This window comes from Balaenoptera acutorostrata, chromosome 15 (genome assembly GCF_949987535.1).
Source record: "Balaenoptera acutorostrata chromosome 15, mBalAcu1.1, whole genome shotgun sequence".
Classification (NCBI taxonomy): Eukaryota; Metazoa; Chordata; class Mammalia; order Artiodactyla; family Balaenopteridae; genus Balaenoptera; species Balaenoptera acutorostrata.
In genome coordinates, this window is record NC_080078.1 from 14,918,154 (window position 1) to 14,935,794 (window position 17,641).

At 40.8% G+C, this 17,641-nt stretch overlaps 2 protein-coding genes across 6 annotated transcripts in view; both read right to left on the reverse strand.

Annotated features, from left to right (window-relative positions):
* The window catches only part of RABGEF1 (RAB guanine nucleotide exchange factor 1), an 89,410-nt gene that overhangs the window by 50,904 nt on the left and 20,865 nt on the right, over positions 1 to 17,641 (reverse strand). The window contains exon 1 of one of the 5 annotated variants that reach the window (XM_057528956.1): positions 13,092 to 13,201. The exons of 3 other annotated variants lie outside the window; for them this stretch is intronic. The gene's annotated coding sequence lies outside the window, so the exon portion shown is untranslated. Of the gene's footprint in view, positions 1 to 13,086; positions 13,202 to 17,641 lie in introns of those variants that run through there. One more of the 5 variants, XM_057528957.1, reaches the window with a different exon arrangement.
* On the reverse strand, positions 16,931 to 17,308 carry LOC114238444 (60S ribosomal protein L31-like). The gene has a single exon (XM_057528959.1). It carries the CDS (start codon positions 17,306 to 17,308, stop codon positions 16,931 to 16,933), a length of 378 nt encoding a protein of 125 aa, XP_057384942.1.

Consider the following 17,641-nt stretch of genomic DNA (forward strand, 5'->3'; position numbering starts at 1 on the left):
CAAAAAGCAATTGCCTGGATAGAAATGTATTTATTCTGACTTGTTAGAGGGCTCAATCAAATAAATATTTGTATTATATTCTAAGTTTTTGAGAAGTGCCTTGTATATAACAAAAAAATTAAACTGCAGAAACTTTCAAAAGCTACTAAAAACATCCCATCTGCAGAAACTTTCAAAAGCTACTAAAACCATCCCATCTGTTGTAGGTTGAACTGTGTCCCCCCAAAAGATAGGTTGGACCCCAATATTGTAAATGTGACCTGATGTGGAAATAAGGTCTTTGCAGATGTAATTAGTTAAAATGAAGTCATACTGGATTAGGGTGGGCCCTAAATTGAATGACTGGTGTCCTCATAAGAAGGCCCTGAGAGACCCAGAGACACACATAGAGGTCGTGTGGCCACAGAAGCAGAGATTGGAAGGATGAAGCTACAAGCCAAGAACTCCAAGGACTGCCAGCAATCATCTTCCCTACAGCCTTCAGAGAGCATGGCCCTGCTGACACCTTGATTTCAGACTTCTAGCCTCCAGAACTCCAAAAAAATTAATTTCTGTTGTTTTAAGAACCTAGTTTGTGGTAATTTGTTACAGGAGCCCTAGGAAACTAGTAAACCATCCAATAAGAATTGTTGTAAATTCTAGAAATAATTTAAAGAAATGAGTTTTCCACCAGTTGACAGAACTGTGGATTCACAGCATTACTTGCTCTTTACAAATAGGATGATCATATATCTCAGTTAATGAGAACAGTCCTGGCTTATGCCTGTTGTCCTGGTATAAAAGCATCCCTTTGGTTCTCAAAAGTGACCTGTTTTCGATAATAAATTACATGGTCATCTTATGTATGAACAAGCCTAGAATACACTTCTGTTTGTCTGCCTTCAAATCCCACCTATTCAAATAACGTCAAATGCCCCTTCCTCACCCTCAGAATAATTCCATCTCTCTGGTTTCTATAGTATTTTATAAATACAGCTATTATAATACTCATGTTTTATTACAATTACTTGCTTACTTGTCTACTCCATGTTCGTAGACAACACAGTGCCAGGAACAGAATGCGTACTCAATAGGTATCTTCTAAATGTATTAAATGATTTATTCAGAAGACTAACAAAGTACCTGCAGAGACAGTTTTCTTTCACTTTGTCCCTTGTGAAAACTAAAAAAAGAAAATCTCAACTAGAACTGGTGACGGGAAGGCCTGTAAAGGGAGCTCTCACGCCCTTCCACTACACTCATCATCCTCAGCGTCAGTTACCCCAAACAGGAAGCCATCAATTACCCCAAGAGAAAAAGGTCAGTTACTGACTCCAATGGGAAAACATGTACCTTGCACTCCCAAACAGGAAGTACACTACTTTACTACGTCAGCAAGAGAAAGACTTCCTTCTTTCCCAGCAACCAGCCTAGCCAACAGAAAATGCCATAGTTCAGCCAATGCGAAGCTGGCGTCACCTGAACTTTTACTTGCTTCCAATGAACTTTCATTTTTTCCTTGCTGATGACTTCCTTTCCTGTCCCCTCTCCTCCCTATAAAAAAGCCTTCCATGTTGTGTAACCCCTCAGAGTATCTCTGTTTGCCAGATGAGATGCTGCCTGATTCATGAATCACTTGATAAAGCCAATTAGCTCTTCAAATTTACCCAGCTAAATTTTGGTTTTAACACCTTTATACACTCTCTGGGGCGTAGGAGGTAGGAAGAGAAACTTAAACAGCAAAATGACTAGCTTATAAAGCCGTGGTTCTCAAATTTTAGCATGCATAAGTGTCACTTGGAAGACTTGTTAAAACACACAGTATGGGGCCCCAACCCAGACTTGCTGATTCAGGAGGTCTGGGGTAGGTAAGGCCTGAGAATTTGCATTTCTAACAGGTTTCCAGGTGATGCGGCTAGGCGCTACTCTTTGAGAACCACTGCTATAACATAAGCACCACAATTACTAAAAGATTAATTTCTTCTTATAACTTCATTCCTAGCGGGAAACTCTCTTTTCTGAATACGACAGAGTAGCTTGAGCCAGACCAACACTCCTGCTGAGAATTAGGAAAGCCAGATACATTTTAAAAACCAATGTTTAAAGGCATGAGAAAGCAGCTGAAGCAACCAAGACTAGAAGGGTCTAGGTTCTGGAAAAAGAGAGGAACTGTAGAGAAACAAAATGACATTCTGCAGCCACTTTTCCCCCAAGTGCATTTGCTGATTCTGGGGCAAAAAGCCGAGAATCCAGACTCTCCTTCAGCAGAGGAACCATGAGAGCTTTTGGAAGAGGTGAAAAGCAAGACTCAAGGAGTCAAGATCCCAGTGCAAGAGGAGAGTCGAAGAACTGGGCCTAACAAAAGGCTGGCTTTCCGCTGAAGACATTTACCAAATTCTGCAGTTGCACAAAGAGGGCTTCAAAACAAAACTAAAAAATCAGGAGTAGAATTTTCAACAATCTCATTGTTCTCAGGAGACAAAGATTACAGTATAGAAGATACAAGGAGGAGGGACCCCTGTGAATTCACGAAACTATCGGTTGGAAGCCCTGGATGCCTGGCTACTTGCTAGCACTAAAGGCAAACTAGAGGGAAACACTGCCTTACCAAACCGGCAACACAACCTCAACCAACAACTCAGTCCCTAATAGGATCAGGTGATGAGCCCCTACTCTACCTGGCTAGCAAAAGGGAGGGGGGATTTCCTCTGAAAAAGAACAGCATCATCTGGAGCTTCATTTTATTCATAACGCTCAGCATTCATATAACTGAAAACCAAAAGGAAAAAATAGAAAAAGATGCTCAGATAATCCAGACATTGAAGTTAACAGAAAGACTTTTAAATAATGATGGCTATTTAAATTTCCTATTTTAAAAAACAGGGGAAGTAAGAGGAAACACCATATAAAAAGAAGAACTGCAACTGAGAATTGGAATCTATAAGAATCAAACTGAAATTCTAGATCTGAAAAGTATATTAACTAAAAGAATTCAAAGGGTAGACTTAAGAGCAGGTCAGACACAGTAGAAGAGAGGATTAGTAACTAGAACCCAAGTCAATAAAATATATCCATACTGAAGCAGAGATAAAAACTAACAGAAAATACAAGGGCAGGTGGGAATGTAAAAGGGAATGAGGAACACTGTGAAAAAGTCTACCAGGTGTGTAACTGGAGTCCCAAAAGGAGAGAAGAGAGTAATTAGGTCAGAAGTAATATTAAGAGAAAAGAATGAAATTTTCCAAATTGATGAAGACAACCCATAAATTTAAGAAACTCTGTGAACCCCAAGCAGAACAAAGACAAAGAAAGCCACACAAAAACATAGCATAATTAAACTGATCATCAAAAACAAAGAAACTCTTAAAAGTGACCAGTGGAAAAAAGACACATTACTTTCTTAAGAGCAACAGTAAAACTAACAGCTAAATTCTCAAAAGAAATAATAAAAGACAAAAGACAATGGAGAGACTTCCCTGGTGGCACAGTGGTTAAGAATCACTTGCCAATGCAGGGGACACGGGTTCAAGCCCTGGCTCTGGGAACAGCCCACATGCCGCGGAGCAACTAAGCCTGTGCACCACAACTACTGAGCCTGCGCGCTCTAGAGCCCATGAGTCACAACTACGGAGCCCATGTGTCACAACTACTGAAGCCCGTGTGCCTAGAGCCTGTGCTCCGCAACAAAAGAAGCCACAGGAGTGAGAAACCTGTGCACTGCAATGAAGAGTAACCCCTGCTCGCCACAACTAGAGAAAGCCCGCGCGCAGCAACGAAGACCCAACGCAACCAAGATAAATTAATTAATTAATTAAAAAAAAAAAGACAATGGAATGACACCTTAAAAGTGCTGAAAGAAAATAAATTCCCACCTAGAATGCGGTGCTCAGTGATTATTTCCTTTAAAAATGAAGGCAAAATAAAGATATTTTTCAGACAAACAAAAAATGAAAGAATTCATTATTGGCAGGCTTGCATTAGAAGAAATACCAGAGGGAACTCTTCAGATGGAAAGGAAAATTATCCTATCCCAAACAGAAACAAAAATACAGGAAGGGATAAAGAGCAATGGAAAGAGTAAATATGTAAGGAAATATACATGAATATTGATTATTAAAAAACAATAATTTCTTATGGGTCTTCAAATATATGTCGAACTAAAATGGATAAAACAGAGTAACACAAAAAGACGGGAAAAAGACAAATGGAGTTAGTATCTAAAGTTCTAGGGCAGTGGTTAAGACTCTGCGCTTCCAATGCAGGGGGCCTGGGTTCAATCACTGGTGGGGGAACTAAGATTCCACATGCCTCCTGGCGTGGCCAAAAAATAAAATTAAAAAAATAAATAAAGTTCTAGCATTATTGGAGAAGTGATAAAAGTTATAATTTGGGGCTTCCCTGGTGGTGCAGTGGTTAAGAATCCGCCTGCCAATGCAGGGGACACGGGTTCGAGCCCTGGCCTGGGAAGATCCCACATGCCACAGAGCAACTAAGCCGGTGCGCCACAGCTACTGAACCTGCACTCTAGAGCCCGTGAGCCACAACTACTGAGCCCGCGTGCTGAAGCCCATGTGCCTAGAGCCTGTGCTCCGCAACAAAGAGAAGACACTGCAATGAGAAGCCTGTGCACCGCAGGGAAGAGTAGCCCCTGCTCACTGCAACTAGATAAAGCCCCCACACAGCAACGAAGACCCAGTGCAGCCAAAAAAAAAAAAAAAAAAAAAGTTATAATTTGTATTAGACTATAATAAGTCAAGGGTGTACGCTATAATCTCTAGTGTAACCACAAAAGAATAATAAAAGAATGTATAACTAAGAAGTTACTAGAGAGGAAAAATTAAATAATAATTGAATAATAAATAATCCAAAAAGAGATTTAAAAAAAAGGAAAAAGGAACAAAACAAGTGAGTCGAAAAGATGGTAGATACAATACCAAATATAGTGACAATTACATTAAATGGACTAATGATTCTAATTTAAAGACTAAAATTGTCAGACTAAAGGAAAAAAAAACTAAATCTAACTTCATGGTGCTTTCAAGGACAAAGAAAAGTTGGAAAGTATAAGGATGGAAAAAGATATACATAGCATGCAACATTTTTCAAGAGAAAGCAAGTAGAGCTATACTGGTATCACACAAAGTAGACTTTAAGGCAAAAAGCACTACTAATGATTTAAGGATAACAGTGTTAATCCACCAAGAAAATTCTAATGTGAGCCAACTGGTTAGAAATTAGTCATCACTGGGAGCTAAGAAGAATACACTGGCTGAAACCAATTCTGATTAGGAAATCTATGGCAGCTCAAAGAAGGGTAGAACTACACAGTAACATAGAGCTTAAATACCGGACTTCTTTGCAATACAATAAAACTCACATATGTAACTTGTGGTGAGTTCTGAAATGCTTACACAAAATATTAAAACTTTAAAATCAAGAAATAACAGGTAGACAGATTTAGACAACAAAAACATACACATTAATAAAGATCAGAAGATATTCTGGGGTGATGTAGTGTTTACTAGACTGGGTAGTTTGGTAAAGCCACTAAAATTCATAACTATAAAAACTAGACTTCCTGAAATTAAATCCTCAGAAAAAGAAAAAAAATTTTTTAAGTATTTTTCAGTACTCAGATTGTTCTCCTCCAAACACAGCTGAAGCGTTCACTGAAGACTGAAATTGAAATCTTTGTATTGCTTTTACCTAAATGGCAGACTCACCATTATAACCGTTATTGGTGGTGTTTGGAGCTGGAATTGATTGGACTAAAATCTAACCTCCTGGTCAGTTTTTCTGTCAGAATCTAAGAACTTTAAACTTCAAAACAACCTCAACTTATTTCTCAAGCATTATTTTTTAAGAAATAAGTTGAGATTATATATATATATTTATATGGGGGGGGCAGTTATTAGACCAACATACTGAAAAGGCAAAAATTCTTCTTTAGGGAAATAGGCTACAACCTCTCATGGGTAACAACAACAAGAAAATCTGCCTGCAATTTGTTCTCAAATATGTGCAAGAATAAAAGTAGGCTCTTGAAAAGAACTTATTTACAAAACAGAAACAGAGTCACAGATGTAGAAAACAAACTTATGGTTACCGGGGGGAGGGATAAATGGGGGGATTGGGATTGACATATACACACTACTATATATAAAATAGATAACTAATAAGGACCTACTGTATAGCACAGGGCACTCTACTCAATACTCTGTCATGGGCTGTATGGGAAAAGAATCTGAAAAAGAGTGGATATATGTATATGTATAACTGATTCACTTTGCTGTACACCTGAAACTAATATAACATTGTAAATCAACAATACGTCAATAAAAAATAAAATAAAATAAAATGAAAGTAGGCTCTTGGGAGAAAGCAGTGTCTACTTCATACAGTTGATATTCAAAGGACTTAATTTCAATTTTGTCTCTCATCAGCCACTCTATTTCCTGGGGCAGGTAACATCACATGATGCTTTGTAAAGGTATCAGCAGCTAGCATGTCATATGAAAACACTCTGCCATCTGATTATTCCTTGTAAATGATATTTAAGATGTGTCCATTCATAACTATACAACATTTGAGACCACAAATGAAATCTACACACTTATCACACTACAACCCCAACTGCAAAGGCTAATTAATTTACACAAATACATAATCCAATTTGGTAAGTAAAAGCCAAGCATATTACTTCCTGAGACACTAATTATAATGGATTTTAGACATTCTGTTTCATCGGCCTATTTTTTGTTTGTTTGTTTTCACATTTTTAATTTGTATCCTTCTCATAATATCCTATTCAAAACTCAGGTCACTAGCCTAACTAATTTTTCAGGAACCTATTTAACAATGACAAAAGCTCTGTGGAAATGCAATTAAGGAAACACTATGTTACATAACTATATTTAGGCAAGGACAGTTCCACCCACTGTTTACTAATTAAGGATGAATAAGGATGTTCTCTACTCTTTAGTTTTGTAGGCTAGGTCACAATTTACAATATACTGTAGGAACTATATTACAATACTTCAAAATAAAATAATCTGGAATAACCTGGAATAGTCTCATATGAAAACTCACAATAAATAATGGTTTATTTATCTGTACAACTCTAATGCAATACAATTCCTAATAAAACATGGAATAAGGTTTAAGAACATATACACCTAGCGATGCCACTACAGAAGTATAACCTAAATTCATCCCAAATCATAGCAGTGAGATCACCAGCTAAAGTTCTACTCTAAAATATAAATATAGACCCTCTCTTTCCAGAATGGCACACTACCTTTATAACTATATCATTGTGGTCTTCCTGATCTGATGAGACAAATTTGTAACAAATAGAAAGAAAAAATATGTGCATTTCAGATGCAAACAAACACATAAAATAATATTCCCTCTTTTCTAACCCTGATAGATGCCTAGAAGATGTGTGTTTCCCCAGCTTTATAAACTATGGCCAAATGCCCTGAACTTGTAGCTCTCAGCTCATCTTCTGGATGGAAGATTCAGAACTGTTCAAGGCCCTTCTGCAGTGGTGGGTTCTAATACTGGCCACTGGGTTTACCTCTATTAATTGTATGGTCTAGCCCCATCTGTGGGCCCAGTCTAGTCCACCTCAAGCAGTATAAAGTCATATGTGCAGACCACTGAGTCTGTCAGACTACCTGAGTTCAAATCTCCATCACCTCTTGTATGACCTGGAACAAGTTACTGCTGTGAACCACATTTCCTTATATTTTTCTTTTAAGAAAGGGAATAAACAAAGATGACAACATTGAGATAATGCATGTAAAGAGCTTATTATTAGCACATGCCTGGCCCATGCTAGCACTTGATAAGTTCTACCTAATTACTTAAAAGGTCAACTTCTTATTTAGCTTGAGCAAAATACAGATACATTAATTTACTGGACACTACATCTAAGATGAGTGGATCTGTTCCCTTCTTAAAAATAAATTACAGGGCTTCCCTGGTGGCGCAGTGGTTAAGAATCTGCCTGCCAATGCAAGGGACACAGGTTTAAGCCCTGGCCAGGGAAGATCTCACATGCCGCAGAGCAACTAAGCCCGTGCGCCACAACTACTGAGCCTGAGCTCTAAAGCCCACGAGCCACAACTACTGAGCCCATGTGCCACAACAACTGAAGCCTGCGTGCCTAGAGCACGTGCTCCGCAACAAGAGAAGCCACCGCAATGAAGAGCAGCCCCCACTCACCGCAACTAGAGAAAGCCCACGCACAGCAACAAAGACCCAACACAGCCAAAAAGAAATAAATAAAATAATTAATATTAATTAATTAATTAATTAATTACATGCCTGGACTTTTCAAGCCAATGCTCTCTGTGCTCGAGCTAACACCCCGAACCTACTTCCAGAAATGAATCTTGGTATTCACTGATATTCCTTCAGCCCATCTGAGTGTGGAGGTGAAGTGACTTTTACTTAAATATTTGTCAGTCTCCTCCATTTTCATACCCCCCACGATAAAGCATGCCTGCTAAAAATATGGCTCTGTGATTAACCAACAACACAAAAAATATATGTACTTAAGGAACTTGTGGGAAGCACAAACACAAACACCACTGCTGATAAATTAATAACAAAAGCTCCACTGAGAAACAAAACATTTATGAAAGGTAACTTGAAAAATGTGTAATCCCCATCTACTTATCTAGATAATGTAAAACAGATCCTTAAATTAAATCAGTCTACAGAGCTAAATGCTTAGTCCACATTATTTTGCCAACACCAGAACTGTTTTTATTGAATTATGTTTTGATCTTATGTCATCACCCTACACAATGAGGCAATGAGGAATTTTACTAAAAAACAAAGTAAAACACAACACAGTCCTCTGAAATGCATGCTGTATTTATACTTAAGGATGTAGCTGAGGAGTTTCTCAATACAAGGCATCTTTGGGAATCCAAAGGAGAAACTGGTCTTTTATCTTATGGTCACTGAACCATGTAACTGATTATATTTCTCTTTCTGAACTGGCTACTAAAAAGCAGAGTCAAATTTGTGGCCCTCTAACAAATACTTAAGACTTCAGTCCAGTTACTTTGTGTACAGATCTCATTTCTGTTTCCATCTTAATTTTTCTCTCACAGTCCTAAATCCATCACCCCTTTATTTCTGTCTGTTACCAAAAGCATGTTGTTTGTATCTTTGTAAGTCATTATGTATCCTTTCTGGAACAAGAGGTGATAGAAGTAAATGGTATGCTCCACTTAAAAAAAACAGTATAGCAGGGCTTCCCTGGTGGCGCAGTGGTTGAGAATCTGCCTGCCAATGCAGGAGACACGGGTTCGAGCCCTGGTCTGGGAGGATCCCACATGCCGCGGAGCAACTGGGCCCGTGACCCACAACTACTGAGCCTGCGCGTCTGGAGCCTGTGCTCTGCAACAAGAGAGGCTGCGACAGTGAGAGGCCCGCGCACCGCGATGAAGAGTGGGCCCCGCTCTCCGCAACTGGAGAAAGCCCTCGCACAGAAACGAAGACCCAACACAGCCAAAAATAAATAAATTAATTAATTAATTAAAAAAAAAAAAAACAGTATAGCACAATAAGAAGACATTTTCTTCCATTAATAAACATGTTATGAGTTCAATTTCTAGAGGCATTATCTTTCTTGTGCTCCAAAAGAAAAAAAGAAAGTGTTGTAGCAAACATTATATTTAAAATTAGGAAATTCTAACAACAGAGGAACTACCAAAATAAAACACTTTCATTATGTATTTTTAACTGTGGAGCACACAGAAGCTTGTAAATATATCCCATATAAAAACCCCCCAAAAGTCATTTTTATTTTTAAAATACAGACGAAATCACCACAAATGCAGTTGCATTTGAGTATTTATTCTGAATGAGAACTGAATAGGCTAGCTTCAAAAATGATTTATAAAATTTGTGTACAGCTCCCTCTGAGGTGCCCTGTGCCTAGCACAGGGGATGGTGCCAACCATGCCTTACTGGGAGACAGCACAGAATTTAAAGCCCCAAATGCTCTTGCTACATTCCTGCTTCAGGGATTTCAGTAATCTTATTGCTGTCGTCTGAGCAAAACAAAAAGCTTAATAGTCTCTTAGTGGGTAAAATTTTACCCTATCATGAACTCATACTTAGCATTCTGATCATAACTTCTAACTTTTAACTACAAATTAATCTAATTAATTGATTATAATTATAGTCCTTCACCCTCCTAGTGACCACAAACAAGTGAGCTATGCTACCAGAGACTTGAAAAACTGTTTTACTACACAATAAAAATTACACTGCCTACCCCACCAACAGTAACTTCATCAGCAACAGGAATCTCCCAGGGTAACTTGAAAGCAGCACCATAAAGTATAACCTTTTCTTAAAGCATTTTAGGAGCTTTATCCAAATAACAAACAGATAAAATAAGAGCCACATAATATTATGTGGGATAAAGATGAGTCAATTATTGTTTCTCCTAAGTGTTTATTCAACAAACAATAGTCTAGATTATTTCAAGGCCTTTCAGTCATGTGAAACAACATACATTATGTTCCTACAATGCTTTATGACAGAAATGAACATTTAATATGACTTTCAAAATGTTTGGCCTCTATTGTGAAACTTTTTCTTTAGGGTGACAACTTTATTGCTGGGTTAAGAAGCCACTTAATAGCATTTCTATTCTAAGTCACAGAATAGACAGGTATGTTATGTTAAACAGGTATCTCCTATATTTTAGGGATGGGTCATCTCTGCTAGAGATGTTTACTTTGCAACCAATATAAACACATGTGCCAAAAATTAAACTCACATTGCCAAGATAGAAATTCTCTGTCTCTAGCCAAAGATTGAGAAGAGTAAATGAAACAAGACCTTAGTTCTTCTATACATAGATATTAAAAGAAGTACCGATCAAGTCTTTTTTCTCACTGAAAACCAACATCAGAAATCAATGATTTCGGGGCTTCCCTGGTGGAGCAGTGGTTGAGGGTCTGCCTGCCAATGCAGGGGACACAGGTTCGAGCCCTGGTCTGGGAGGATCCCACATGCCACGGAGCAACTAGGCCCGTGAGCCACAACTACTGAGCCTGCGCGTCTGGAGCCTGTGCTCCGCGACAGTGAGAGGCCCGCGCACCGCGATGAAGAGTGGCCCCCGCTTGCCGCAACTGGAGAAAGCCCTCGCACAGAAACGAAGACCCAACACAGCCAAAAATAAAAATAAATAAATAAAAGAGTTCCTCTTAAAAAAAAAAAAAAGAAATCAATGATTTCTCATCAAGTCCTCATGAACACTCATGAATGCCTGACTTGGATTGAGATGCAAAGAGATAAAAGCAGAATTCCTGTTTATAGAAGTTTACAAATAAGCAGGGTCACACACTCATACAAACAATTAGTAAATGAATATAAAATTCAATTCAAACATTTAACAAGCAGAAACGATTAAAATACAAGCTAGCACATAATCAAGCACTATACGGGGCACAATCCTCATCAGCCACATAGCAGAGCAGCCCGTGTGTTAAGCAAGCAAATAACATAAAATTCCATGTTAACCAGGCAAATAACCCTCCTTAAAACCCTTCCCTGGTTCTGTCACCATCAGAGAAAAGCCCAAGAATCTCCTGCATCTCTGCCCCTATCTGCCACCCGCCTCTGCCTGCATTTTTTCACTTTTCAAAAACCACCTCCTGGGAGTTACTGGCCTCTTCTCCTTTAGTTGCCCCACGCCCACATTTCCACTACCTCTAAAATTCTCACCCCACCTTGTTAGGCTGAATGTTACTCATTATTCAAGACACTTCCATAAATATTTCCTGGTAACTTCCTCCACCCTCCACGCCCTGCAGTCCCTCAAGACACCTGGGGTGTCCCCCCTCTGTGCTCTGCTGCTCACCACACATGGCGAGTATCCTCGCTGTCCCTCTCTCCTAAAGTGGCTAACTTCTAGAGAGAAGAAAATGATTGCTTGGAAGGTCAATAAAAATTCAAATCCTTGAACACCTTAATCTTCCACCTAAGAACCAGTAACTCTTAAATTAACGTTATTTATCATTAAAGGGATTAAGTAAAATCAAATCTCCTTGCAACTCCGGCAAGCTTTCTTGGTACAACTATTTTAATTAGTAACCTTGATAGATTTTGGGGGGTTTGTTTTGCAGTTTTAGATTTACTGAAAAAAAAAGGTACAACTATTTTTTAAACTCAAACAAAACTCTTCAGATCCAAAAACAAACAAACAAACAAACTATTCCCCAGGTGATGCTGTGAACTCATCCTGACAAATTTTCACATCTGATCTCTCGGCAAGGCGAGTCCCGGCGCCCAATGACACATTTCCCAACCACAGGGCTTGGTCACCAGCGCTGAGACACCACCAGCAGGCTCTGACCTATTCTCTGAAGCGCCTGAGTCCTTCCACCCTGTCGACTAAACTTCCGTGATGGGTATCACCTCTGCTCTCCTCCGAGACGGTTCGGAAGCAGGGACTTCTGCTCCTAAGCCCAGGCCCACAACTTCGCCCTCAACCACGGGGCGAAAGTTAGGACCAGTCTTCCAGTCCCCGCGCTGCGAAAGACAGCATCCTCCCAGCTCCAGGACCTTTCCCTCCCCGAGACCGACGCGGGTCCCTGAGGTCCCGGCGCCCCTGCCCAGGCCGGGCTGCGGCAGGTCCCCGAGGGGCCCGGGGCACGACCCGCCCGGTCACCACCACAGGTGTCCCTCGGCACTCCGCCGACTGGACAGTCAGGAGGGAGCCGGCTGGAGCGCAGCCATCCCGCGAGGGGTGGACGGGTGGCAGGCGGCGGCCAGGAAACGATACGCGCCTGCCCGTCGGAGCTGGGCCGGGCCTCGGAGAACTTGGCGACGAGCGCCCGAAACGGGCAGGCCGAGCACGCAGAGGATGAGGGGGGCCGGCGACGGCCTGGGACCGGCCAGGGCCGCGCCGCCGGGCCCCTGGCTGAGCCGGAGGGCGGCAGGAGGCACCGGTGCGAGACGGCCCCAGCCGGGTGTACAGCCCGGACCAATGACCCAGTAACTCCCACCGGCACGGCGCCGCCGCCCCACTGCCCTGACGCCGCCCTGGACCCCCGTCCGTCCGCCCCGTACCTTACCTGCTGCTCCACCGACGTCCGAACTGCCGCTCTCCCCGCGTCGCTCGAGTAGGTCCGGGTGCCAGTCACAACCCGCCCTCACGCCGGCCCTCCCTCTCGCAGCCCCGCCCGGCGCCGCGCGCGCACGCCACGCACGCACGGACGTCACTTCCGGGGCCTCTGCGCGCCGCAGGGAGGATGCGGGTGCTAGTCGGAGTCCGCCCTGGGTGGAGCGGGGGACGAGGCTGGCGTGGATGACGGCACCGACAAAGCCGTAGTGCGAAGGGAAGGAGGTGGCCTCGACGCTGGCCCCGGGGCGCTGACCTGGAGCGTTCGGGAGCCGGCGGAGAAGCGGGTGTTTCCTTGTCTTTTCCTCAACCCCTGCTACCGGGATCCCACTAGGAGTAGCCTGAGGGTGACACTGCCCATTCTTAGCTTGGAATGGGAGGCGGTGGCAAAGGCTGCGGCAGAGCGGTGTTTGGGCCAGTGGACGGTTCCAGCCCGTTGGGAATGAGGCTGCCTGAGAAACTAATGAATTCCATCGCTTCACACGGATTTTAGGATTTTAAAAGTTCTTGAGTTAGAGGACTTAAAGAGATTGGTTGATCTATTAGCCGGTTTTACAGCTGAGCATAACTGAATTCCAGAAGTTAAATACGTTAGCCAGTGTCACACAGTATTAATGGTCGAGTTATAAATGGAATCCAATTCTCCGTGATTCCCATTTCAGGAATGTTGGAGACAGCAGCTGCCTCTGTATTCTGGATGCCATCTATGGCACAAAGCGCAGCCACGACTGGAAAATAAATAAATAAAAAAGAGACAGAAAAGAAAATACTATAGTACAGTGTCCGGGAGGGAGCCCTGGGTTGGAATCCCAGGTTTGCTAAATGCTGCCTCTGTGATCTTGGACAGCTTGCCTAATATCTCAGTCTTTGCTCTTTATTTGCAAAATGGAGATTGATTTGTTCCTCAAATTATTCCTAAACGCTGGAAGGTAGCAGAATATGCCACCCCAAAATATGCCTCTTTGACATAAGGCTTATTCTGAGAAAGTAAACACAGAGAAGCCCTGAAAATAAACTAGAAGTTAACCTTTTGTAAGGGAAACACATTTATGAAGGAAATCACTATTTGTAAAAGTGTCTCCCCCTCTGTACCTGGAAGAAAAGGACAACTCTAATAAATCACTAGAGACTCATCAGTGGAGAAGACACTGACTTAAATCTGTATAACAAACTTCTTGTTTATTTTTCTTTCCCTGGTCAACTCCATAACTGGTCTCCACCCTCCCCCCACCCCACCCCCCCCCAACAGACACCTTTCCTTGTTTGTCTTTACCGGAAAATGGTATTTAAGTTGGCATTCTAAGCCTTTTCCCTGGGTATCTCCTATGTATATGCGAGGTATACATGTTAACAAATCTCTATTTGTTTTCCTCTTTGTTATTCTTTTATTATAAGGGTTTCAGCTAAGAACTCAGAAGAGCAGAGGGAAAATTATTTTCCCTCCCCTACAGTACCTAATGTATGCTAGGCTGAGGATACCAGACTATTAAAAAAAAAAAAAAGTACCTAAGCTGAGAAGCTTACATTCTAGGGAAGAGGTGGAGGAGCCACTAAACAATAAATTATTTACAATAGTACATAGGATAGTGACCATTGCTATGGAAAAGAATAATGCAAGGGAGAGGGATAGCCAGTGCAGCCAAGAAGTTTGATGTTTTAGTGTGGACAGGAAAGCCCTGGCTGAGAAGACGACCAGAGCAAAGGGTTAGGGAGCTAGCTATACTACAATACTATGCAAGTATTTGGGCAAGAGTGTTCTAGGCACAGGGAACAGCCAGTGCAAAGGCCCTCCTGATGCCAACTTGTGTAGCTGTAGCAGTGAATTGAGGGGAGAAAGGAGAAGAGATCAAAAGGTAATGGACAAAGCAACTAAGGGGCAAACCCCAAAGTCAAAGTGGGAGGGGACCAGCAAAAGTGAGGACAAAGTCTGACTCATTGGGGCCATTAATGCAACAAACTACCACAAAACTACCACACTTCCCTCTGGGAGAAGGGGTGGCAGTGGAGGCTATTGGAAAGGGGCACCAAAGGTACAGTCAACTGAGGAGGCAATGTTTTAGTTCTTGAGCTGGGTGATAGGTATATGGCTACTCACTGTATTATTCTTTATTTCAATTTATGTGTTGTTTTGCATATTAACTTATAAAAATCAGTCCCATTGGAAAAAGTGAAGATAAAAGAGGGCTAAGAGTAAATCCTGGAGTGGGTCAAAAGAAAAAGAGCCATCAAAGAGAGAAAAAAAAAAGAGGAAAACTAAAAAAGAGGAGTAATGTGGAGGCTAAGGAGAGAGAGAAAGCCAAGGTATTGATCAGATGAGTCAAATTCTGCAGAAAAGTTAGGTAAGATGAATCTACCAGAGAGAAATGAAAACATACTAATAGAAGTGCTTAAACTACACATCCTTGTCTTGTTCCCAATCTTACTGAAAAAAACTTTCAGTCTTTCACCATGATATGATGTTACCAGTGGGTTTTTCATACATGGCCTTTATCATGTTGAGGAAGTTCCCTGCTATTCCTGGTTTACTGGGTGTTTTTATCATCAAAGGGTATTAATTTTTTAACTTTATTTTTAATTGTAAAATATACATAATATAAAATTTACATGCAAAGGAGTGAAGTTGGACCCTTACCCAACACCGTGTAAAAAAATTAACTCAAAATGGATGAAAGACCTAAATGTAAGAGATAAAATTTAGAAGGAAGCACAGGAGAGAAAAGCTTCATAACACTGGATTTGGCAATAATTTCTTAGATATGACACCAAAGGCACAGGTAATAAAAGAAAAAAATAGACATATTGGACTTACCAAGATTAAAAACTTTTGTGCATCCAAGGCAACAATCAACAGAGTATAAAGGCAACTCACAGAATAGGAAAAAATATTTGCAGATCACCTATCTGTGATAAGGGACTGTTATCCAGAGTATATAGAGAACTCCTAAAATTCAACAACAAACCAATTTACATGAGATGTCTTTCCATTTATTTACATCTTCTTTCATTTCTTTCAGCAATGGTTTTGCTGTTTTCAGTGTACAAGTCTTTCACCTCCTTAATTAATTCCTAAGTATTTTATTCTTTTTGATGTTATTGTAGGTGGAACTCTTTTCCTAATTTCCTCTTTGGATTGTTCATTATTAGAAATGCAACTGATTTCTGTGTTGATTCTGTACTACTACATTGCTCAATTCGTCTATTGGTTCTAACAGGTTTGTGTGTGTGTGTGTGTGTGTGTGTGTGTGTGTGTGTGTGTGTGTAATCCTTAGGGTTTTCTACATATAAGATCATATCAGCTTCAAACAGATAATTTTACTCCTTCCTTTCCAGTTTGGATGGCTTTTCCTTTTCTCGCCTAGTTGCTCTAACTAGAACTTCCAATACTATATTGAATAGAATTGGCAAAAACAGTCATCCTTGTCTTGTTTCTTATTTCAGCAGATAAGCTTTTAATCTTTCACTGCTGAGTACAGTGTTAGCTATGGGTTTTTTATATGTGGCTTTCTGATATCTACATTCCTAGTTTTTTGGAGTGTTTTTATCATGAAAGTGTATTAAATTGTATCACAAGCTTTTTCTGTATCAATTGAGAAGATCGGGTAGTTTTTTCAATATAGTGAATAACATTTGATCAATTTTCATATGTTGAACCATCCTTGTATATTCCGGGAATATATCCCACTTGGTCACAGCATGTAACCTTTTTAATATGCTGCTGAATTCTTCATTAGTACTTTGTTGAGGAATTTTTTTTGGGGGGGGCAGTTCTGTAACTTTATTGAACAAGCACAGTTAGTTCTCATCCACATTAACTGTCTGTAGATTTTTGAAAGTGGTGACAGATACATAGGTAACCAACGTATAGAGCTTGTTTGGTGAATCTTCATCTTCATTACATTTTCTGGACAACCGCACACGGATATGGTACGGGACATTCCTTATTCCTTTGGCCCAGACAGCTTTGTTGATCCTGGTGTCAATGCATACATCTGGAGTTCCCATCTCCTTCATGGCAAATTTCCGGATTTCTTTGGGTGCCCGAGGGGCACGCTTCTTGAAACCCACTCCATGGATGCGCTTGTGAATGTTGTTGGTGTATTCTCTGGTCACCACCTCGTTGATGGCGGACCGGCCCTCCTTCTTCTCACCGCTCTTCTTTGCTGGAGCCATCCTGCCTGTCCCGGGTTGGAAAGGGAGGATTTTTATATTAATCTCTTAAGGAGTATTGGTCTGTAGTTTCCTTGTAGTGTCTTTATCTGGCTCAGTATTAGGGCAATGCTGGCCTCATTGAATAAGTTAGAAAGCATTCTCTCCACTTTCAATTTCTTTCTGAAGAATTTGATATTAGTTCTTTAAACATTTGGTAGAATTCACCAGCAAAGCCATAAAGTCCAGGGCTTTTACTTGTTGGGAAACTTCTGACTACAGATTCAATCTCCTTACTAGTTATAAGTATATTCAGATTTTCTATTCCTTTGTGATTCAGACTTGGTAGGATTTATG